Raw genomic sequence first — 23,343 nt, forward strand, 5'->3', positions numbered from 1 at the left:
TGCATGTAACTTTTAGCTACCATGCTGCCTGGTGGAATCCTCAGCCCTGAGTTAGGTGCCCAGGCTCCCTATACAATGTGTTAGGTGCCTAAGAATTGGATTCACAAAAGTCAGCAAGATGAGTGGGGAGCCACCTAAACTAGCCCAGATGAAATGCCAAAGAAGAGAAGGAGGTGGTGATCCCTTATACCCAACAGCCCAGTGGTTAGGGCACTCACCTGGGAGGAGGGGACCTGGCTGTAAGTCCTTTCTCCAAATCAGGCTGTCTGACCGGGAGGAGGGGCATCCCTTTCTTGGTTGTCTTTTGTCCAGGTTAGGCATGCCATGAGTACGCCTACTGTAGCAGGTCCCGCAGACAAGACAGGTTGGGGAATGTCTAGTTTGTGAATCCTGCCAGGCCTTAGCTACTGAGCTGTTCAGTAATGTCAGCGCTTCGACAACTCTGGCATGTGCACTAGCAGAAATGTGGGCAGCTAAGGTATTTACCTGCAGAAACTTTGCTATCTTGTGACTGTATACACCTACAGGGTTAATGGCAGCTCAGCAGGCATTCTGAGGAGCTAAATTAGTGGCTCCCAAGTTTTCCAGACTACTGTACCCCTTTTAGGAGTTCGATTGGTCTTAAAAGGTTAAAAACTACTTGCTGACAAAATCAGATATAAAAATACAAATGGCACAGGACACTATTATTGAAACATTGCTGACTTTCTCATTTTGTAATTACAAAATAAGTCAAGTGGAATATAAATACTGTACTTCCATTTCAGTGTATAGTAGATAGAGCAATATAAACAAGTCATTGTCTGTATGAAATTTTAGTTTGTACTGACTTTGCTTGTGATTTTTATGTAGCCTGTTGTAAAACTAGGCAAATATCTAGATGAGTTGATGCACCCTTTGGAAGACCTCTGTGTACCCCCAGGGCTATGTGTACCTCTGGTTGAGAACCACTGAGCTATATCATGCACTTTGGTACCTAAAGTAGCAGTTTACCCAAGTCCCTTTGTTAATCTAAGCCTATGGCTCTTGGCTTTGCAGCAATAGCCTGCACCATGGTGCCTCCCAGCCAAGTCCATCCATCCCTCTGTTCCTTACTTAACTTATCTGAAAATAAAATGTGACTATTTCATTCACAGATTTTAAGTGAGTCTGTTTGACAACCTGGGGCAGCTAAGTGCCCTGCTGCTTATTTCTGTTGTTCTTCCCTGATGACCCTTTGGCTATGCATAGGTCCTAGAAAACCCAACAGATGTGTATTAGGCCCCAAACAATGCAGCTCTGAAGAGTGCTTAATGCATCATCTCTCCCTTTGTACTGTAGTGTCAGCTAGTGACAGGGTATACCTGGTCCTTTGTAGCTCCCTGCTGGAGGCCCTGTGGTCCTGCCACAAGAAGGAGCAGTGAGGGTGGGTCCTCTAGGTCTGCATGTAAGCAGCCAATCAGAGCCCAGCAGGCTCAGATAAAAGGACGCAGGGCCCTGGCAGGTCAGTTCCTGACTGGGACCAGTGGGGTGAGGACAGGTACTTTGTGGTGGTCACAGGAGCCTGACTGCCTGCATTTACTGGACCTGGGAGAGAGAAGACCTGAAAGCTTTAACTCTCAGGTAATGGGTGAAAGGAAAGGCACCAGATGGGTAGAGGCTCAGGGAAAACAGCAGCAACCAACTAAAGGAGGCAGTATAGGCTGCTGTAGATAGGCTCACTGGGAGTGGTGGGTGGGCCTGGGTTCCTCCACTGGGAAAGTGGGCTAAGCCCCGAGAAGGGGACAAGCCTGAGTGATGTGTGGGAGTTAAAGGGCTCATGGATTGGTCTGAAGACCCTGCGGAGTTCGTTAAACTCTTCGCTACCCTGGAAGAGGTTCATTCATTTTTTGACTGTTACTTGGCTGGAGGGCTGAGCCACTGAAGACCTGTCAAGCAAGGTTGACAGCTTATAGGGGGGCACCAGGTGGGGGTGGGGGAAGGTTACAGCACCACACCCAAATGATAGGAGGAACTCATGTGAGGTGAGTGTCCACTGTCACAAAGCAGTTTAGCACTAGCTGCAGTACCATCAAAGCAAGAATTATTTTACTAGTAACTTAAGTTGTAGACACCAGGTCACTGTTACACATACTTATATCACATTAAGTCTATGCAAACAGTTAAGTACAGTAAAAACACCAAGAACCATAATCCAATATTAACGTTTCCAAGGGCAGTGTGAATTTGGCGAATGTGGACTGTACTTCTTGTGCTCCCTGTTACACATCATCTTAGGTCAAAATGAGTGGAATATATATTACATACATCTGCAAACTGCACTTTATATCTTGGTTTTTCAGAGGAACAATAATTCTGACAACAGTTGCTTGTGTGGTATTCGTTCAGTGTTATTTCAAGGTTTTTTTTCTTTGTATGGTTTTCTCAGAGGAAAACAAAACCTGATAAAACGGGAAAAGACTATAAACACAAGGAGAAAAAATCAAAACCTGAGGAAACTGAATGTTGAGGCTGATTCTGAAAGATGAGCGATATAGTTTTTTGGTACTTCAGTTCTGCATTTCTTCTTCTGATATGGTTATATTTTTGACTTTGTTTGACTGTTTTAACATCAAAGATCAATTGCATTTCTAGCTGTCTGGATGATTTAAAGGAGAAAATACAGGTGACTAGTGCATTACTTCATCTGTTTGATGTTTGAAGTGTTGTAGTGAAGTTTTGAGGTCTTTATCTCCAAAACCCTATTTTTCATTTGTTTATGATAGAACTAGAAGTTATTGTTTGTCAATAAGCCTCTTGTTTTAGCTGTCATGACTGAAAGATGCATGTCTTCTAAAAAGAAAAACCTCTCGTAGTAACTGGAAACCTATACTGATCCCCTTTGGATCAAATATACCTTGAAGACCAATGGGAACAATAACTCTTTTGAGTCTCACATTAGTGGAAGTTAGATAACTGCGGTTCTGATCTCTTTTATTCTGAGCATCAAAAAGTACAGTATATTTTAGTAAGTAACAGATTTTTTTTTTAAACATCTTTGCATGAAAACTCAACTCTGCTTTCAGAAGATAGACATCTGTAACTCTTCCTTAAACATGCCTTCAAAGTGGAGATCTTTTGCCATGAGCTCTTCTTCCACATCCTCTAATGCCCACTGATGATCAGTCAGTTCCAAAGCTTCCCATTCCGTCTACAGGGAGAGTAAATAGAAGGGGAGGAAGAAACAGAGAGGGCTGAGTATTAAAACAGTTCTCTTGTCACTTCCTGTGCATATTCTCTTCAAGGATGGTGCAATGTTCTGTATAAACAAACAGGACTATGCCCAATTTCACACTCCTTCCTCAAAATAAATACTTTCTGCATGAAATTACTCACAAGTAGCCTACTCTTATTGAAGAACATATCTGAAAAGTTGGTTAATTAAAGCATTTCAGAGATGTAAGGCCTTTTATGCTTACAAAAAATTTGAAAAATGAGGCTTTTCTTCTTTCTGAAAAGGCCTCTAACTTTTTAGAGTACTGTTCTCCCTCTAAACCGCCCGAGACTACAAATGCCACATTGGCTGGATTTGTTTGTCCCCAGGGGAGCAGTGCCTCTTGGCAATAGGTAATTCACTTGGGAGACATTGCTAAGATTAGCTGTACCTCTGAGAATTCTGCAGGCCTCATGTCAGAATTGATGACATCCACAGGGTTGGGGCTATCCCCTCTGCAGGTCCCAGGAGGCTGTGGAGCTTATACACTCTGTAAGACTGGAGTGGGCTGCTCAGACTGTCTCCTCTAAGGTCAGCAGTTCCAGCGCTGCAGCTGGAGCAACAGTCTAGCAGAATTTCTGCCGAACCTTCCATACAGGTCCCATTTTCACCTCACTGACGCTGGGGCAGAAATCCCTGTTATTTCCTGAGTCATTAGCAGTGTAATCGGTTACAGTGTAACCATAATCAGCAAACACACAAGAATTCTATTTTTAAAGACAAACTAATGGGGTTGATTTGTTTGTGACTGAGCTTATACACATGTCTGAATGGTAATGAAACTTCTCTATTCTCAAAAAAATAAACTTAGGATGACTTAAAATACCACAGGGAAGAAACAAACATGGCAGAAGTCTTATTTGTCTTTTATAAAAACAGGCAGGTTCTAGATTCTAAAAAGTCATTGGAAGATAGGTCCATCAATGGCTCTTAGCCAGGATGGGCTGGGATGGTGTCCCTAGCCTCTGTTTGCCAGAAGCTGGGAATGGGTGACGGGATGGATCACTTGATGATTACCTGTTCTGTTCATTTGCTCTGGGGCACCTAGTATTGGTCACTGTCAGAAGACAGGATACTGGGATAGATGGACCTTTAGTCTGACCCATTACGGACGCTCTTATGTTGTTCTTGATGTCAGTAAGAAGGTACCCAGCACTCTTGTTAAGAAGTGGCTGAAGTCCAGCATCCTTCATGGACATGGTAGTTTGTCTTCTCTGAAGGAGGCACTGATGATCACTGAGCAGTGCTCCCGAGTGCTCTCGGTTTCACCAATCTTAAGAGGAAAGGGTCTCTCTTGTATGAGAATGTACTGGTGAACAGTCCATTTTGATCAGGAGAATGGCACCACTGCTTCATTCTGCATCTTCGGAACCAATGAGGCCACTGAATTTCCCTGCTGAATTAAGGTGAGAGCTCTTAACAGCAAGAAGCTCCTGGGTCTGAGGTTGGGCAAAGACAGTCTAGGATGAAATAGCTAGGCAGGATTTGGTGGCTGCTATCAAAGCTGAGAAGGATCTCTTGATTTCCTTCTTGCCTGTGGCATAGAGTCTCAAGGACTGTGACAGAGGGTGCTCCCCTCAGTAAGCAAGGGATTAAACTGACTTCCCCTCTTCCCTTGAACAGGTGCTGAGGCCTAGAACAATGGGTGTGGGAAGGCAGGGCTCCAGGTTCAGGGGGATAGATGAACCCCGGCTGGGGAATCTTATGTTTGTTTTGCTAATGCTAATATGCCTTGATTTAAATAGGAAAAGATTTTTTTCAGCTGAGAAAAATCCTTGTGGATGATTACTGTCCTTTTTCTGCTGAGTCACCCCACCAATTACAAACTCCTTATGTCACCCATAGCTGGTCTGGGAATAAATCTTGAGTCCCTTGTTCTGACTCCTGGATTATGCTTAATTTGAGACAGGTTGTCTATGAAGTATGAGATTACCAGGCAGTGTGGAGCAGGGATGTTCTGGGGATTGCTCATCAATAAGCAACGTCTGGACATTGGCTGTAGTTTGGCTGGTCCCTCCACAGGTTGGGCCCGTGGCTAAATGGTGTCTTTTACCACAGAGCTCAGGAAACTCACTGAATCAAAGCATTTTCAGGGGCAGACCATCAGCCTGACTAACTCCCTTCACAGGCAGCAGCATGGGAATGCTCTAGTCATGGTTTGTGGGAAGTGGTGGGAGCAGGCTAGTGGTGGTGGGGGGAGGAGGAGGCAGTTACTACACTCCTTACATTTCCATTAACCAGAAGGGGAAGTCCTAGGAGTGTCCCAGTGTGTGAGTGGGTACAGAGACTGCTTGGGAGAACTGTGGCAACCGTAGTTCTGTCAGGTGCAGGCAGACAAGATAGTTCTTGATATTGCAGGTCAATGCCCCAAGTACCAGTAATTGTGTCATCAAGCAGGCAGAGGTTGAGTAGCTCTTCAAGGCACCTCTCTGATTCCCTGGGCTCAGGCTTCCAGTATTTATGCTTTCCTTCTCTGCCTTGGTCTTTCACAAGGCAAGATGAAGCACGTACGACACACTAACCTCACTTAGGCTCAAGTTCTATTACTAATGCTCAGGCTTGAGAATTTTCTGTTCCTGTCAGTCATGCCCAATCTTTTCTTCTTGAGTGACAGATAAGCCTCACACATGGACACAGTTTCCATACCTTTAACAATCCGTATCACAGGACTCCCAGCTCTCTGGGTTTTCCAGATTACGCTGTCAGGTGCTGATGAAATCCTACAAGATTTTTACAGAGAGAGCTTGGAATGATCCATCTAGGAGCCCAGCTAACCCTGATTTTCCCTGGAAGTTCACCTGGCTGTTGTTTCTGCCTGTTATCTTTGCTCATCAGCAAGCAAGTTTTTCAATTCAGGAAGAGCCTCGGGCATTTTAACTCTCCAGTGCCGCTTCACTAGTTTTGTTGGATTTAAATTTCAGCGTCACTAAACTCAGAACTTCTGTCTGAGTGCTCTTTATACTTTCTGTCCTTGAGCTACCTTCCTGACTGTACTCGCCTCTGCCAGGCAGGTGAGGATACTCCAACTCTTGATAACTCATTCCCCTGACCACTTTGGTGGCTTTTCATAAAGATGAAGTTGTGCTTTCTCCTCATCCAAAAATTTTGCCAAAAGGGGGGCACACTTTCATCTGAGCTAGACCCCTCTACTGATTTCTTTTCCAAGCTCCATCATAGACCTGCTCCATGAGTTGGGCTTGTGTTCAGCTTCACAATGACCCAACAACCCCTTTTGTGAAGTCATCCAGGTTATTTGCTTCATTTGGGGGAAGGTCCAAAGAGGAAAATAAATTAAGAGCTTGTCCAAATGGATCCTCTCTTGTATTCAGACAGACCTGTAAATAACTAGGTTTACTTCAGATGACTAGAAAGCCCATTCCACTAACACTATGGAAGCTTCTACTTTCTGTGTTAGTCATATGCCAGCTCAGATTTGTGGAAAAAGTGTTTGGATATCATTATGCAGAAATACTCTCTCAATGCCAAGGCACAATAGGCCACTTTGAAAGTGCTGTTCTGTAGCTTGGAGTGCTAATGAAGAGCAGCATTTCCTCCTGAGGTGGTTTCTTCTGCTCTGTTAATCTCCAAGAACAGGGAAAAGGTGGAGGCTATTTCATGAGATAGCTGGGCTACTTATCTATAACAGGAGTTAGCAGAATATTACCTTCACAGATCTCCATTCATCCTCTTTCCTCACTCCTTCAGAGGACCTGTGTTTTCCAGGCAGTGAGTAAGGGAAGAGGGGCTGCATACAGTACATAGGTTTGTAAACGTACAGCACACACAAGTGAATTTGGAAATTTAAGCAATACTGTACCTTAAAGGCTTTGTTAGTATCTGCGGGCATGGCCATTGCTGCTCCTGTCATCTGTTCCTGCATCACCCTAGATTGGTCTGCAGCTGCAACAGAGAGAAACAAGAGTGGATATTTACTCACTCCACATGGACAGAGAGCTCTTGAAAGCACTGTACCACCAGAGAAGAATTTCTGGATCGGAACTGTAGGCTAGAGAGTTGCAGGCACCCATCCACATGATCATGCTATGATGACCCTGCAGGATGACAGTAACATATGCTCATGAGGCAGAGTGGAAAGGAATGTTTCTCATCTGCTAATTCCTTCCTGAGCCATGCTGAGCACCAGTGCAGATGTATGGGTAACTTTCCTCCATGTGCAAGTTTACATTTTGTCCCCTTACTGACAGACCCTGCCTTCTCCAACTTAATGGCTTCCAAAGATACAGACACACAACCTCAGACTCTCCACCAGTGCAGGATCTTTTTAGCATTCCCACTGACTATTTGACTAGGCAAAAGGCAAAGTGTCACAGCTACACAGATCTCCAAACTGAAAACATTCCATGGAAACTAACGCTAAAATGGCTAATGGCCAGAAACAATGAAGGAAAAACAAAACTCATCTTGAACAAGCGAACTGCCCGTAGTGAAAGGCTTCAGTAATCTTCTGCCCAGAGGATGTTCCTACTGAACCTGCAATGTCCAGAGAAGCTGTGGGGAGAATGCTATTAGCCCTTTTGGTGATGGTTCTGCCCAGCTTTCCTACTAAAGCTTCACTTTTCTTGGGTGTAAAAACCTGCAATGACTTAAGCGGAGTGAACCTTGATAAATGCAAGGTAGGGAATCTCTGCTAGCCTGCACTGGTAGATGTTTAGAAACCATATCCAGCTGTATGGCCCTGTTTGTGTCACTCAAATAATAAAAAGCCAGTTATGCTTGGCCCAGTGGAATAGCAGTAGTTTCATTTTGGGAAGAACTCTGCTCTCACTACCTCATTGGTAAGTGATGTGGGTTACCAGCTGTGGTTTGGTTTTTTTGGGTGACCATTGACCAGCAGCTTGAAGGCCATTTGTACTTCTATTAATTCCAGGAGACTGTAATCAAACTTCCTTTAGAAGCTCAGTTACATGCATGGAAACATTTTCTAGGCTACATGATACTAGTCTGATGGGCTGGAGAGCCTGGCATTTGGCTACTCAGAGCATCATTCCTGTGAGCATTGTTCCGAAGATGCCAGCTGTGCAGTTTGCACTAGTAGTGGAGGAAACAGCATGTTCAGCTCAGAGAAATGAATTTCTGACTTCCGTGCAAATAGCTAATGGATTCAGTGTGCCATTGCAACTATGGCACCAGAGCTGGCAGACTTGGAAGATCCTTAGCTGAAAACTCCTGGTCTTGTACTAGAAGAACTCGGTGATCTCACTTTAGAATTCTGTCCATGGAGAGTTAAGCAAGAGCTCTCTTTGTGCTGAAGGACACCCTGGTTAGAGTCTACTGTTGAGTTGGGATGGAACAGCTCTTCTCATCTATTATCAGACTCAGGTTCTGGAAAAAAGATTTGCATATGTTGATTAAAGTAGGGTCTACTGTACAGGCTGAGGAAGGCCAGCTCCACTCACCCAGATATGGCAGAACACCACTAGCTTTTCTCCCTTAGAGCTACAGCATCCACCATCTTCTTTGTGAAGGGTTTGGGGGCAGTTACCAGCCAGAATGGCAGGGGTCTGTACTGGAAGAACAGTCCTCTGATGACTCTTGGGACCTGCTGATGACAGAGCTCTGGGAATCTCAAGGATTGATCTCTTTTGTGAAAGGGATGACTGGAAAGGCAGTTTTATCCCGTTTGTTTTAACGGGATCGTCAGAGAAGAAAAACTGAGTTTTGTGGGGTCTCTCTCTAGCTATCTAATACAACCCCTCCTAGGGATGTAACTTCTAATGCAATGGAAGAAAACTGAACACAGCTACAAATGATCCATCCTGTGGCCACTAAGCCATGCTGCCTGAGTCAGCTTGTAATGCTTGTTCATAGTCCTTGGTGGGGATTTCACATCAGGGTTTCTCAACACAAGTCAATTTTTAAATAGGTAACGGGGAAAGTCTTTTCTCAGAACCATCCTAAAGATGGACATGACAATCCCTAAAAAGGCAGAGCCACGGAGACGGAGACTGATGCCTATAGAAGGCCAGGCTGAGACAATTTACCCCCCTCTCCTTTGTCCCAGAGTGAGCCTGAAACAATGAACTCTTAGGACCTTGGCTGCATATTCTTCTTTAGTAGCATCCACGATCCTGACATTTGCAGCCACTGTTGCAGTCAGTACAGCAGCCCCTGCTGTTCTGATGTAAACTTCAGTTTATTTTCTGCTGTCCCCACCCTTCCAGTGGATCAGAGATTCTAACTTGGAGGCACAAGAGTGAACTGTAAAAGTTGTTGGGGGAAAGCTCCAGGAGTTCTGGGGTTATTGCCTGGTGTTTTGGCATGAGTCTCAAACCCAATACCTGCTTCCAGCCCTTTCTCTGAGGTGGCTGAGGCTTACTGAAGTGGGCAGGGGCTGCAACTCCTGTGTTTCTCTTCCCTGTGAGCAGGGGCGGAGAGAACATTTATATACGAGGTGTGTGGGGAGGAGGGAGATGTGAACTCCTAGCTTCCCAGCCAAGAAACTTTTGACAGCAACCACTTGTCCCACTGCCCCGCATCTAGAAGCAAAGACTAGTTAAGTCTTTGCGCTTTTCTTTAAAGCTAAAAATCCAAACAGATTTAGAGATTTCTCCCCACCTGTTTGAGGCTAATGAAGGAAAAGGCAACTGGCTACATCCACCCTAATTGAATTGACCTCGGTAGCACGGACCCCCCACTTGGTAAGGAAACTTCCATCTTTTCATGTGCTGTATATTTATACCTGCTTACTGTATTTTCCACTCCATGCATCTGATGAAGTGGGTTATATCCCATGAAAGCTTATGCCCAAATAAATAAAATTGGAAGGTTATTAACAGTCAGTGAATGGGCAATGGATTAGACTTCCAAGGCTAGCCATACTGTCATCCATGCAGAGAGGATAGTGGTAGGACTGAGTAACATAAGGGTCTGACAGGACAACTCATGACTTTCCTGGTCCTGCTGGGAGTCTTGTATTCACTCAGATGATCTCTCCAACACAAGCAGAAACCAGTTAAAAACACAAACAATAGGGTCTTACCATTATCTTGACCCAGGATGAGCGTATAAATGCTTCTAAGTCCAAACACATTCAGGAAGTACCATGAAGCAGAACTCACCCTGACAAACCAAAACAAAGAGATTAGATTTCAGCTCAATGAGTGCCTGAATGCAGGATGCCTATCTTCTGATCTCACTTCAGGCATGCTTGTACAGGCAGAGGCACTCATTCATTCTAAGCTTTTCATAGCCAAGTTCCACCATTCCCAGCCTGTGTGATGTATTGATTAAAAAACAAAGCTCTTACCAGGATGCATCCAAAGTGAGCAGCTCAATTCCCTGCTGCAGCATTGGTTTAAAGCGCAGCGTCAGGGGAAATGGTACCTTTGCTGTAAGGAAGGCAAACAAGACGATCTCACAAACAGTGGTAAGCAACTGCAGAGCTGTTCCACAATCAGCTGTTCCTCTTGGTATTAACATTTTTCAGCTGATGTATACAGAACTCACTTATTTTTTTTAACTCCCAGTAAAAGTCAAATTTTAAAGGGTTTTTGAAAATAAACCAAATAATCACTGCTATTAACACATCCATGATGGACAAGAGTCATCTCACAAACAGCAGGAGTAAAACAAACTCCAAACTGAAGGAAAGTATATATGTTTGGAACCCACTGCATTAGTTACTTAGTGTGACTTGACTCTTACACGTGTGGAAGGAAACCTACTCTGTCAACTTCAAATCTAGGCAATAAAAAAAGTTCCAAGCAGTTATTGGTGCTACACCTGCTCTCAACTGCACCTACCAGTGTCTGTATTTCATGGTCATATTTTGCTATTTTTGAAAAAGTGTTTCTCTCTCCACTGTCACTGAGTGAATGAGCCATTGCATCAAATAGAGTGCAACTCTGCCATAAATACTCAGTATCTCCCATTCCCTGCTAGATGTTAGTGGATGTCTGCTTAATCACAATAGTGCCAGTAGGCAGGGTGAATTTGATTTAAATCACTAGTCAGGAAGACTCGATTTAATCATGGATTTCTACATAAAAGTGCATTCTTGTTGGTGGTTATAACCTTAATACATATTCTTCACAACTCAGAGATAACGTAGGTTTCATTTTTAGAAGGTACACACTATACATTTTTAAAGTGACTTTATTTTGAAAACTTTTCAGATTAGTCTTACAGCTATATCAGAAAATGAATGATTGTTTGGTTATTTCATTTACCAAAGGTAATTGAAGCAGATATTTATGAAGTCACTGGGAGGTGAACTATCTCCAATTCAACAGGTTAATCATTAATATTTGGAGGATTTTCTTGCCATGCTGTATTAGGAGGAGAACATCACCAGACAGACATGTAAATTGTTTTATTTAACTAAAACAACAACGTTATGTATTCTGGATATTTTTTTCTTCAACAGAAAACTTATAATATTTTAACAAAACAAGCATATGAATTTTTGAATTTAGTTGAACATTCAAGTTTTTTAAAATCAGGTTTGTTTTTATTAAGATGGTTTTTAACTAAAATAGTTAAATTGAAATATTTAAAAACAAAACAAATTAAATCGACAGTCAGGTAGGTCAACATGAAAAACTTAAAATATTGGCTTCTGCAGCTAACTCAGTCATCTTCACCTTCATTTTCCTGTTTATTCATAATCTGGAAAAGAAAAACAAGCTTTCCTGCTTTTTTAGGTCCCAAACGATTTCTCAATTTGGAATGAATTAGTCCAAAGGAAGAAAATATTCTTTCTACATCGGCAGAAGAAGCTACTGCAGTTAAAAGTGAGATTATCATTTCAACAGTCTCTGAATCCAAGTGCTTAAGTGACTTCCACCAGTTCACTGGTGTGTTAGTCTCTAAGGTGCCACAAGTACTCCTTTTCCATCAGCAAACATATTTCTTGAACAGTTCACCCTTAGCTCTGAAGTTTATTATAGTTGGCATTATGGAGGGTTGGTTGCTGGATGTCCATGTCATAGCCAACTCCTCTTCTTCAGCAGTTAAGGTTTGACCCTGGTAGCGAGTATTGAGAATATTTCCAGGAAAATGAGCTAGAGATAGTGCTTGTCCCATTCGTGTGGTTTTTTTTTTTTTTTTTAATGCTTGTAATTTAACTCTGTCATTGCATATTTCTCTCTTTAAGATCTCAGTTCCTTCCAAATTTCAACAGCGTCAGCAATAAAGCAGCTATTTCCCTGCATTTTGCTCAAGGCTACAGAAATAGGCTTCAGGGTACTCAGCATGTGTTCAACATTTCTCTTAAGCCCAATACTGAGAACCCCCTGCTCAAAGCAGAACCAATCCCCAATTAAATCATCCCAGCCAGGGCTTTGTCAAGCCTGACCTTAAAAACTTCTAAGGAAGGAGATTCTACCACCTCCCTAGGTAACACATTCCAATGTTTCACCACCCTCCTAGTGAAAACATTTTTCCTAATATCCAACCTAAACCTCCCCCACTGCAACTTGAGACCATTACTCCTTGTCCTGTCCTCTTCTACCACTGAGAATAGTCTAGAACCATCCTTTCTGGAACCACCTCTCAGGTAGTTGAAAGCAGCTATCAAATCCCCCCTCATTCTTCTCTTCTGCAGACTAAACAATCCCAGTTCCCTCAGCCTCTCCTCATAAGTCATGTGTTCCAGACCCCTAATCATTTTTGTTGCCCTTCGCTGGACTCTCTCCAATTTATCCACATCCTTCTTGTAGTGTGGGGCCCAAAACTGGACACAGTACTCCAGATGAGGCCTCACCAATGTCGAATAGAGGGGGACAATCACGTCCCTCGATCTGCTGGCTATGCCCCTACTTATACAGCCCAAAATGCCATTGGCCTTCTTGGCAACAAGGGCACACTGCTGACTCAGATCCAGCTTCTTGTCCACTGTCACCCCTAGGTCCTTTTCCGCAGAACTGCTGCCTAGCCATTCGGTCCCTAGTCTGTAGCAATGCATTGGGTTCTTCCGTCCTAAGTGCAGGACCCTGCACTTATCCTTGTTGAACCTCATCAGATTTCTTTTGGCCCAATCCTCCAATTTGTCTAGGTCCCTCTGTATCCTATCCCTGCCCTCCAGCGTATCTACCACTCCTCCTAGTTTAGTATCATCCGCAAATTTGCTGAGAGTGCAATCCACACCATCCTCCAGATCATTTATGAAGATATTGAACAAAACCGGCCCCAGGACCGACCCCTGGGGCACTCCACTTGACACCGGCTGCCAACTAGACATGGAGCCATTGATCACTACCCATTGAGCCCGACAATCTAGCCAACTTTCTACTCACCTTATAGTGCATTCATCCAGCCCATACTTCTTTAACTTGCTGACAAGAATACTGTGGGAGACCGTGTCAAAAGCTTTGCTAAAGTCAAGATACAATACATCCACTGCTTTCCCTTCATCCACAAAACCAGTAATCTCATCATAGAAGGCAATTAGATTAGTCAGGCATGACCTTCCTTTGGTGAATCCATGCTGACTGTTCCTGATCACTTTCCTCTCATGTAATTGCTTCAGGATTGATTCTTTGAGGACCTGCTCCATGATTTTTCCAGGGACTGAGGTGAGGCTGACTGGCCTGTAGTTCCCAGGATCCTCCTTCTTCCCTTTTTTAAAGATTGGCACTACATTAGCCTTTTTCCAGTCATCTGGGACTTCCCCCGTTCACCATGAGTTTTCAAAGATAATGGCCAATGGCTCTGCAATCACAGCCGCCAATTCCTTTAGCACTCTCGGATGCAACTCGTCCAGCCCCATGGACTTGTGCACGTCCAGCTTTTCTAAATAGTCCCTAACCACCTCTTTCTCCACAGAGGGCTGGCCATCTACTCCCCATGCTGTGCTGCCCAGTGCAGCAGTCTGGGAGCTGACCTTGTTAGTGAAGACAGAGGCAAAAAAAGCATCGAGTACATTAGCTTTTTCCACATCCTCTGTCACTAGGTTGCCTTCCTCATTCAGTAAGGGGCCCACACTTTCCTTGGCTTTCTTCTTGTTGCCAACATACCTGAAGAAACCCTTCTTGTTACTCTTGACATCTCTTGCTAGCTGCAGCTCCAGGTGCGATTTGGCCCTCCTGATTTCATTCCTACATGCCCGAGCAATATTTTTATACTCTTCCCTGGTCATATGTCCAACCTTCCACTTCTTGTAAGCTTCTTTTTTATGTTTAAGATCCGCTAGGATTTCACCGTTAAGCCAAGCTGGCTGCCTGCCATATTTACTATTCTTTCGACACATCGGGATGGTTTGTCCCTGTAACCTCAACAGGGATTCCTTGAAATACAGCCAGCTCTCCTGGACTCCTTTCCCCTTCATGTTAGTCCCCCAGGGGATCCTACCCATCCGTTCCCTAAGGGAGTTGAAGTCTGCTTTCCTGAAGTCCAGGGTCCGTATCCTGCTGCTTACCTTTCTTCCCTGTGTCAGGATCCTGAACTCTACCAACTCATGGTCACTGCCTCCCAAATTCCCATCCACTTTTGCTTCCCCCAGTAATTCTTCCCGGTTTGTGAGCAGCAGGTCAAGAAAAGCTCCCCCCCTAGTTGGCTCCTCTAGCACTTGCACCAGGAAATTGTCCCCTACATTTTCCAAAAACTTCCCGGATTGTCTATGCACCGCTGTATTGCTCTCCCAGCAGATATCAGGAAAATTAAAGTGATCCATCAAGTGATCCATCTCCTGCGGCCCATTCCCAGCTTCTGGCAAAATAAAGGCTGGGGACACCATCCCAGCCCATCCTGGCTAATACCCACTGATAGAGCTATCCTCCACAAATTTATCTAGTTCTTTTTTGAATCCTGATATAGTCTTGGCCTTCACAAAATCCTCTGGCAAAGATTTCCACAGGATGACTGAGTTGTGTGAAGAAATACTTCCTTTTGTTTGTTTTAAACCTGCTGCCTATTAATTTCATTTGGTGACCCCTAGTTCTTGTGTTATGAGAAGTAGTAAATAACACTTCCATATTTTCTCCACAGCAGTCATGATTTCATAGACGTCTATCTCATTCCCCCCTTAGTCATCTCTTATCCAGGCTGAAAAGTCCCAGTCTTATTATTCTCTCCTCATATGGAAGCTGTTCCATGCCCCTAATAATTTTTGTTGCCCTTTTCTATACCTTTTCCAATTCCAATATATCTTTTTTGAGATGGGGTGACCATATCTGCACACAGTATTCAAGATGTGGGCGTACCAGGGATTTATATAGAGGCAATATGTTTTCTGTCTTATCTATCCTTTTCTGAATGATTCCCAACATTCTCTTAGCTTTTCTGACTGCCACTGCACATTGAGTGGATGTTTTCAGAGAACTATCCAGGATGACTCCAAGATCTCTTTCTTGAGTGGAAACAGCTAATTTAGCATCACTTTATATGTGTAGTTTCAGAGTAGTAGCCGTGTTAGTCTGTATTCGCAAAAAGAAAAGGAGTACTTGTGGCACCTTAGAGACTAACATTTATTTGAGCATAAGCTTTCGTGAGCTACAGCTCCAATGAAGCACAAGTACTCCTTTTCTTTTTATATGTGTAGTTATTGATGGTGGATTTGGAGATTCTATTCCCCTTCCATTTGGTCAAGAGGGGAGAAATCTGCTGTGCCTCTTTAGAGCCAGGATTACACTCATTTCACTCCACTAGCTCAGCCCATGCTTAGGCGGAGGTAACAAGGCTCTGATGTGGCCTAATGCCTGCATGAAACCATTGCATATTGCTCCATGACACTTACTTGTTACAAAGCCCGAGAACGTCATGTTGATCCAACCGCCGATAAGGATCATGGGTAGAACATTGGTTACATTCCCTTTCATCATATCCGTCAGCATAGTAGGATCTATCAGGTACAGATTGAACACAGTACATTAAGCACTGATTACACGCTGCCTTCCCAGATGTTTTGTCACAGCCTGCCTTTCTGATGGTAGTTAAAGGAAAACAATGTAAGAGGTCACTTAGCTTGACTGAAAAAGTGGGTTGTATATCAATAAGGAGTGAATGAGAGGTTAATCATGATGACAAGACCCCCACCTAGGTCTTTTATATAGTGCTTTTCATAAGTAGATCTCAAAGCACTTTACAAAGGAGGTGAATAGCACCCAGTATTAAGAAAGTGGTGTCACTTCAACTATGCAATCCATTACATTGACCTGAAATGGGGGCACAAAGCAAAACAGAGTCCAGGGTTCTGAATTCACAGTACTGCCAAGAATGCTATCTCCTGCAAGCTTTTTAGGACAGAACTCTACCTGCATCTCCGCAGAGCTCAGAGGTTTCCCCTGAAAAATTTCAGCTTGACTAGGAATTTAGAAAGACAAATTGTTTCCCTGCTGGGTGCTGGAGCCAGCTCCTAGTTGACCCTAACCCCAGTTGACTTCAGGAGGGCTGCATATGTGGCAGAATTGAATTTAGCTTTTCCCTTCTGTTGCACCTCCCCAGGCCTTGTGGATGTTGGTGTTGGACTCTAACCTGGGCTGAAATCACAAACTGTCCCAAAAGGGGAAAGGTGCCAAAAACGCCACAACCGATAATCATGTTATATAAAATTATTGTTAAAAGAAAGCAGAGAACAGAGATAAAGAGATGGTGAGAGCCTTGTCTACACATGGAGTTTAACAAAAAGGTGTCAATTTAAACCAATTTAGTTGAACTGGTGCAAATCCGTACGTGGACATGGATTTAAATTTAGCTTAAGTCAATTAGGAATGGGTTTTATGCTAAACTGAAGTAAGAGTGGCCACAAAGGGATGCAACTGAAGTAAGTCTGTAGCCAAGGCCTAAAAGGACAGGTGATTAAGGACTGCCTGGCTTCTGCTGAGGTACAGAAGTGTTATGATAAGAGACCAGCACCATTTTAAGATAACGTAAGTGACAATACTTGGGATCAGTGAAAACTTGTTTTTACTAGCCATTTTTGATAGGACAAGGCTGCCCTCCCTTTGGACCACTTCTTTTCTGAAGAGCATTTGACAATATAGTTTGAGTGTAGGGTAGCAGGAAGCATATAACAGCTGTCACCACCAAATGTGGGGTTAGAGGGATTTGTCATCACTTAGCTGGGCCTTTTACTAACCCTGAAAGATGCTGTGACTGAACGAGATGAGGCAAGGAAATCAGGCAGCGTCACCATTTCCACTCCTGTGTCCTAAGCAGTAAACATATGGCTCCTGCTTACACCCACTCACCCTGTCAAATTCCTCCCCACACTCCCATTCCTCCTGCCTCTCTTTTCCTTTCTTATTAGAAATCTGACTTAAGCTTGGTTTACACTTAAAAGTTATGTCAGCAGAACTAAATCAGTCAGGGGTGTGAAAATCCTAATGTAGCTATGCTGCCAAAACCCTCAGCTTAGATACAGACATATTTGATGGCAGAGTGCTTCTGTCGAGGTAGCTAACATTGTGCGGGGACGTAGTGTTCCTACACCAACAGAAAAACTCCTTCTGCTGGTGTAGGCTACATCTACACTAGGGTCTACACCAAAACTGCTATGCTGACAGAGGTTTCGTAGTGTAGACATACCCTCAGCCAACTCGGATAGTTTTAACCTTGAAATGCTTTGCTGTGACCAATTTGATAGGCCAATAATGATCTCCAAGTACCTATGCTCTGAGTAGGTCGAAAGCTTGTTTCTCTCACCAACAGAAGTTGGTCCAATAAAAGCTAGTACCTGGGACGAACATGGCTACAACACTGCACAGAGCTAACAATACACATTTTCAGAGACATTCAGCAGGTCTGCCAGGGCAGACAAGACTTGAAGGGCTTGTCTACATTGGCAAGTTTGTGTGCAGTAAAGCAGCGTTGAGTGCAGTAACTCCCAAGGTGTTCACACTGCCAAGCCACTTAGTGCACAGAAATTGCGCAGTTGCTGCGCTCTAAAAAAACCACCTCAACGAGAGGTGTAGAGCTGTCTTTCACCAGGGCTACAGTGCTGTGGTGCCAGTGTAGACACCGTGATGATTACAGCCTGTTCTCACCTCTCTGGCCATCGGTTTGAACTCTACTGCCTTGTCCTCAGGTGACCAACCATCAGCCCCACCCTGTACATTCCTTTGCAAATTTGAAAGTCCCCTTCCTGTGTGCTCAGTGATGCGTGCAGTGGTCTCAGCGCATCTTTCCAGGTGGCCATGCCTACTCCACGTACCAGGCGATCCCCCCCATTTGGCGCAATGCTGAGCTGCTGGTCCTCATCGGAATTTGGGGAGAGGAGACAGTGCAGTGACAGCTGTGCTCCAACCGTTGGGATTTTGATACCTATGGACAGATTTCTAGAAGCATGACAGAAAAGGGCCATGACCGGGACACATTGCAGTGCAGGGTTTTGCAGTGAAGGAGCTGTGGAATGCCTACCACAAGGTGCGGGAGGCAACTGCCGCTCTGGTGCTGAGCCCACGAGCTGCCAGTTCTACAAAGAGCTGGACACGATACTCCACCTCCATTACGAAGTCCCCTGTGGATACTTCGTTGCCAGTCGAGAGTGGACCGAGCCAGGAGGAGGCAATCTTGGATGAAGAGGGTGAGGGGGAACCAGAGGCAGAGGATGACTCGGAGGCCAGAGATGCATGCAGTTAGGAGCTCTCTTCTACCCCGGAGGAGCCTAGCCAGTCATAGCAGGTGGATATTGGCGAAGCGCAAACAGGAGAGGAGGCTCCTGGTAAGTGAATCTGATTTTGGGAATTGCTGAAGCAAGTTGTTGGGGGCAGGAGTGTTGCAGAAAGCAGGCTTGTCTCCCACATCATGCCTAGTTTGAGAGGTGGAAAAGGCTGCTGATACACTCCCTCACTTCATGGGAATCTCCCTCAGAGATCTCCAGGAAACTCTTGTGGAGACACTGGGCAATCCGCTCCCGCAGATTCCTCGGCTGTTTCTTGCCCCATTAACTGTAACTTTCCCGCGCCACTGTGCCGTCACGGGGGGGGTGGGGAGGGGAGGCAGGGACCATAGCTGCACACAGGCTATCCACATAGGGGCCAGGGCGGAAGCCGCAGGCTTGGAGAAGACTCTCCCTTGATTCCCTGCTCACACTCAGCAGTGAGATATCTTCCAAAATGATCACCTCCTGTGGAAAGTGTGGGGACAGGAATGATTATCAGGCCTATCCTACAGTGCTGGCTCTCCCCAAGTGCCCAAGAGCCACATGCCCAGTGTACAGCAGGATCCGGGAACAGTGATTTACCCTGCCCCTGCGGCTACTCACCATTTTGGGGGTCTTGTGGCTTATGTGTGCTTGCCTGGGGTCAGCCAGTTAGTGTCAGGTGTGTGAGTACTGGCTGTGTTTTAAAGCACTGAAACAGTGTTGTCTGTGCTGCAAACAACACTGCTTCTGTAAAATGTTGCATTTAAACTTCACAGAGATGACCTTGGGAGGCCAGCCTCCCTTATCGGTGGCAGAACAGTTGCGAGGAATTCAAAAGCAGCCAAGAAGGACTAAGGAGAACTTTATGCGAGAGGTTATGATGCAGTCTGCCGCCGAGAAAAAGGAATTGAAGGAGTGGTGGGACAGTGAGAAGAGGGAACGAAAGGAGAACATGGCACACCAGAAAGAAGCCATGGAGCGGCTCTTAAACAGTTATGGAGCACCAAGAGGACACAATCCAGGAGATACTAGCTCTTCAAACCGAGCAGCTCTGCGCCCGCCCTCCCCTGCAGCCACTGTCGCAAAACTCTTTCCCATGTGCCACTCCCCCCACTGCCAACACACCCTTATCAATCTCCTGGCTCCATTCTCTACCCGCAGCATTCCACTCCTCCCTCCTCACAGTCCAGTAGTGTGGACTCCCAATACCCACTACACTCAACACCCATCAATCTGTAGTTTGGCCCTGATGAAGTACAGCACCCGCTGCATCGTACTCCAAAGGAGAAAGTTGGATATGATCCCTGGACATACACAAATCTGTAGCCATCCCGGGAGCCCTCCTCCTCTTGAGACCTTCCATTCCCCCATTCCTTCCATTTCCCCCCACAATCCCCCTCCCTGCTGATGAATTTTTTCTTTTGACTCTCTCCTCTGGTTGTTGCCTTTCAATAAAAAATTGTGCTTGTTTGAAATCAATCTTTATTCTATTAAGGGAAAGCAAAAAAGAGCACCGCAAAGCAACATACTATGTTAAGGCCCCTTCTTGCATCATGTGCACCAATCACCTCCTAGCATTACAAGCACTGCAATCTCGAGCATAGCAACAAATATTAGTGGCTTTCAGCTTCAAATTGCTGCCTCAAAGCATCCCTGATCCTTATGGCCCCGTGCTGTGCCCTTCTAATAGCCCTGGTCTCTGGCTGTTCAAACTCAGTCTTCAGGCGCTGAGCCTCTGCAGTCCAGCCCTGAGTGAACCTTTCACCCTTCCCTTCAAAAATATTATGGAGCGCACAGCATGCAGCTATAAGCATAGGAATATTATCGGCCATGTCCAGATTCCCATATAGGCATTGCCAGCGGGCTTTTAAATGGCCAAATGCACACTCCACAGTCATTCTGCACTTGCTCAGCCTGTTGTTGAACCGTGTCTGGCTTCACGAGCCATGGCATTAAAGGGTAGGCGGGGTCTCCCAGGATCACAATGGGCATTTTGATTTCCCCCCACAGTGATCTTCTGGTCTGGGAAGAAATTCCCTGCTTGCAGCTTCTTGAACAGGCCAGTGTTCCGAAAGATGTGTGCATCATGCACCTTTCAGGACCAGCCTGCGTTAACGTCTGTGAAACGCCCACGGTGATCCACAAGTGCCTGTAGAACCATTGAGAAATACCCCTTGCGATTAATGTACTTGGTGGCTAGGTGGTCTGGTGCCAGAATTGGAATGTGTGTGCCATCTATCGCCCCTCTGCAGTTAGGGAAGCCCATTTGTGCAAAGCCATCCACAAGCTCTCAGACGTTGCCCAGAGTCATGGTCTTTTGGAGTAGGATGCAATTAATGGCCCTGCACACTTGCATCAACACGAGTCCAACGGTCGACTTGCCCAGTCCGAACTGGTTAGCGACTGATCGGTAGCAGTATGGAGTAGCCAGCTTCCACAGTGCAATTGCCACGCGCTTCTCCAACGGCAGGGCAGCTCTCATTCTCCTGTCCTTGCACCACAGGGCTGGTGTGAGCTCATCGCACAGTCCCAAGAATGTGGCTTTCCTCATGCAAAAGTTCTGCAGCCATGGCTCGTCATCCCAGACGCGCATCGTGATGTGATCCCAGGACTCAGTGCTTGTTTCCCGAGCTCAAAAGCAGCATTCCACAGGGGTCAGCACCTCTGTGAATGCCACAAGAAATCTCTTGCCATAGCTACTACGTGTGGCGAAATCCATGTTGCACTCCTCTTGCCTTTGCAGTTTAAGGAATAACTCCACTGCCACTCGTGATGGTCAGTGCGAACAGCATTCTTGTCAACAGCTAGGGATCCATTCCTGCAGCCAGAAAGAGGCAGGGCAGGGCACGCAGCACACAAACCGTTGAAAGATGGCACCAAATGCGGACGGAAACACAGGGATTGCTGGGATGCGAAGCAATGCATCACGGGACATTGAGACAGGACCCAGGATGCCCCACGACCCCTTCTGCCTTTCCACAAGTCTTGGCAGCAAAAAAGAAAGAGGTGCTCTGTGGGATAGCTGCCCAGAGTGCACCACTCCAAATAGCACTGCAAGTGTGAACACGCTATTGCACAGGCAGCTGTCGGTGTGAACCAACCACAGCAGTTTTCCTTTGACGCTCCCTAAGCAGCGCTGTAACTGCCGGCACTGTAAATTTGCCAGTGTAGACATGACCTAAGGCTAAAAACATGCAGGGGGGAAAACCCCCAAATGCTTATTCCTTATTTATTTAAAGCAACAAAAAGGAAAGCATAAGGCCAGTTTTTCAATTTTTTGCAGTTTACCTTTTAAAGATGTTAACCCCCTAAAGACTCTACCCAAGCTTCATGGCCTCACTTCAGCAGAGGGGGAGGATATAAGTGAGGTGATCAGAGGTCAGCAAGTGACAAGGCAACATAAAATACCATCACTTGTGAGCCCAATGCAATTGCTTGTAGACCCTAGCCAAACCAACATAGAATCATAGAATATCAGGGTTGGAAGAGACCTCAGGAGATCATCTAGTCCAACCCCCTGCTCAAAGCAGGACCAATCCCCAATTAAATCATCCCAGCCAGGGCTTTGTCAAGCCTGACCTTAAAAACTTCTAAGGAAGGAGATTCTACCACCTCCCTAGGTAACGCATTCCAGTGTTTCACCACCCTCCTAGTGAAAACGTTTTTCCTAATATCCAACCTAAACCTCCCCCACTGCAACTTGAGACCATTACTCCTTGTCCTGTCCTCTTCTACCACTGAGAATAGTCTAGAACCATCCTCTCTGGAACCACCTCTCAGGTAGTTGAAAGCAGCTATCAAATCCCCCCTCATTCTTCTCTTCTGCAGACTAAACAATCCCAGTTCCCTCAGCCTCTCCTCATAAGTCATGTGTTCCAGACCCCTAATCATTTTTGTTGCCCTTCGCTGGACTCTCTCCAATTTATCCACATCCTTCTTGTAGTGTGGGGCCCAAAACTGGACACAGTACTCCAGATGAGGCCTCACCAATGTCGAATAGAGGGGGACGATCACGTCCCTCGATCTGCTGGCTATGCCCCTACTTATACAGCCCAAAATGCCATTGGCCTTCTTGGCAACAAGGGCACACTGCTGACTCAGATCCAGCTTCTCGTCCACTGTCACCCCTAGGTCCTTTTCCGCAGAACTGCTGCCTAGCCATTCGGTCCCTAGTCTGTAGCGGTGCATTGGGTTCTTCCGTCCTAAGTGCAGGACCCTGCACTTATCCTTATTGAACCTCATCAGATTTCTTTTGGCCCAATCCTCCAATTTGTCTAGGTCCCTCTGTATCCTATCCCTGCCCTCCAGCGTATCTACCACTCCTCCCAGTTTAGTATCATCCGCAAACTTGCTGAGGGTGCAATCCACACCATCTTCCAGGTCATTTATGAAGATAGTGAACAAAACCGACCCCTGGGGCACTCCACTTGATACCGGCTGCCAACTAGACATGGAGCCATTGATCACTACCCATTGAGCCCGACAATCTAGCCAACTTTCTACCCACCTTATAGTGCATTCATCCAGCCCATACTTCTTTAACTTGCTGACAAGAATACTGTGGGAGACC

At 45.3% G+C, this 23,343-nt stretch overlaps 1 protein-coding gene across 1 annotated transcript in view; it reads right to left on the minus strand.

The window, feature by feature from the left end:
- Positions 1-2,920: 2,920 nt before the first annotated feature.
- EMC3 (ER membrane protein complex subunit 3) overlaps positions 2,921-23,343 on the minus strand; it is a 28,518-nt gene continuing 8,095 nt past the window's right edge. Inside the window, exons 5-9 of the mRNA XM_084633085.1 lie at positions 15,927-16,031; positions 10,500-10,581; positions 10,233-10,312; positions 7,050-7,132; positions 2,921-3,169 (exon numbers count right to left, since the gene is read on the minus strand). Coding sequence (XP_084489211.1) covers positions 3,041-3,169; positions 7,050-7,132; positions 10,233-10,312; positions 10,500-10,581; positions 15,927-16,031 — 479 coding nt within the window. The 3' untranslated portion in view covers positions 2,921-3,040. The remainder of the gene's footprint in view (positions 3,170-7,049; positions 7,133-10,232; positions 10,313-10,499; positions 10,582-15,926; positions 16,032-23,343) is intronic.

Source organism: Lepidochelys olivacea (assembly GCF_965140295.1).
Source record: "Lepidochelys olivacea isolate rLepOli2 genome assembly, chromosome: 7".
NCBI lineage: Eukaryota > Metazoa > Chordata > Testudines > Cheloniidae > Lepidochelys > Lepidochelys olivacea.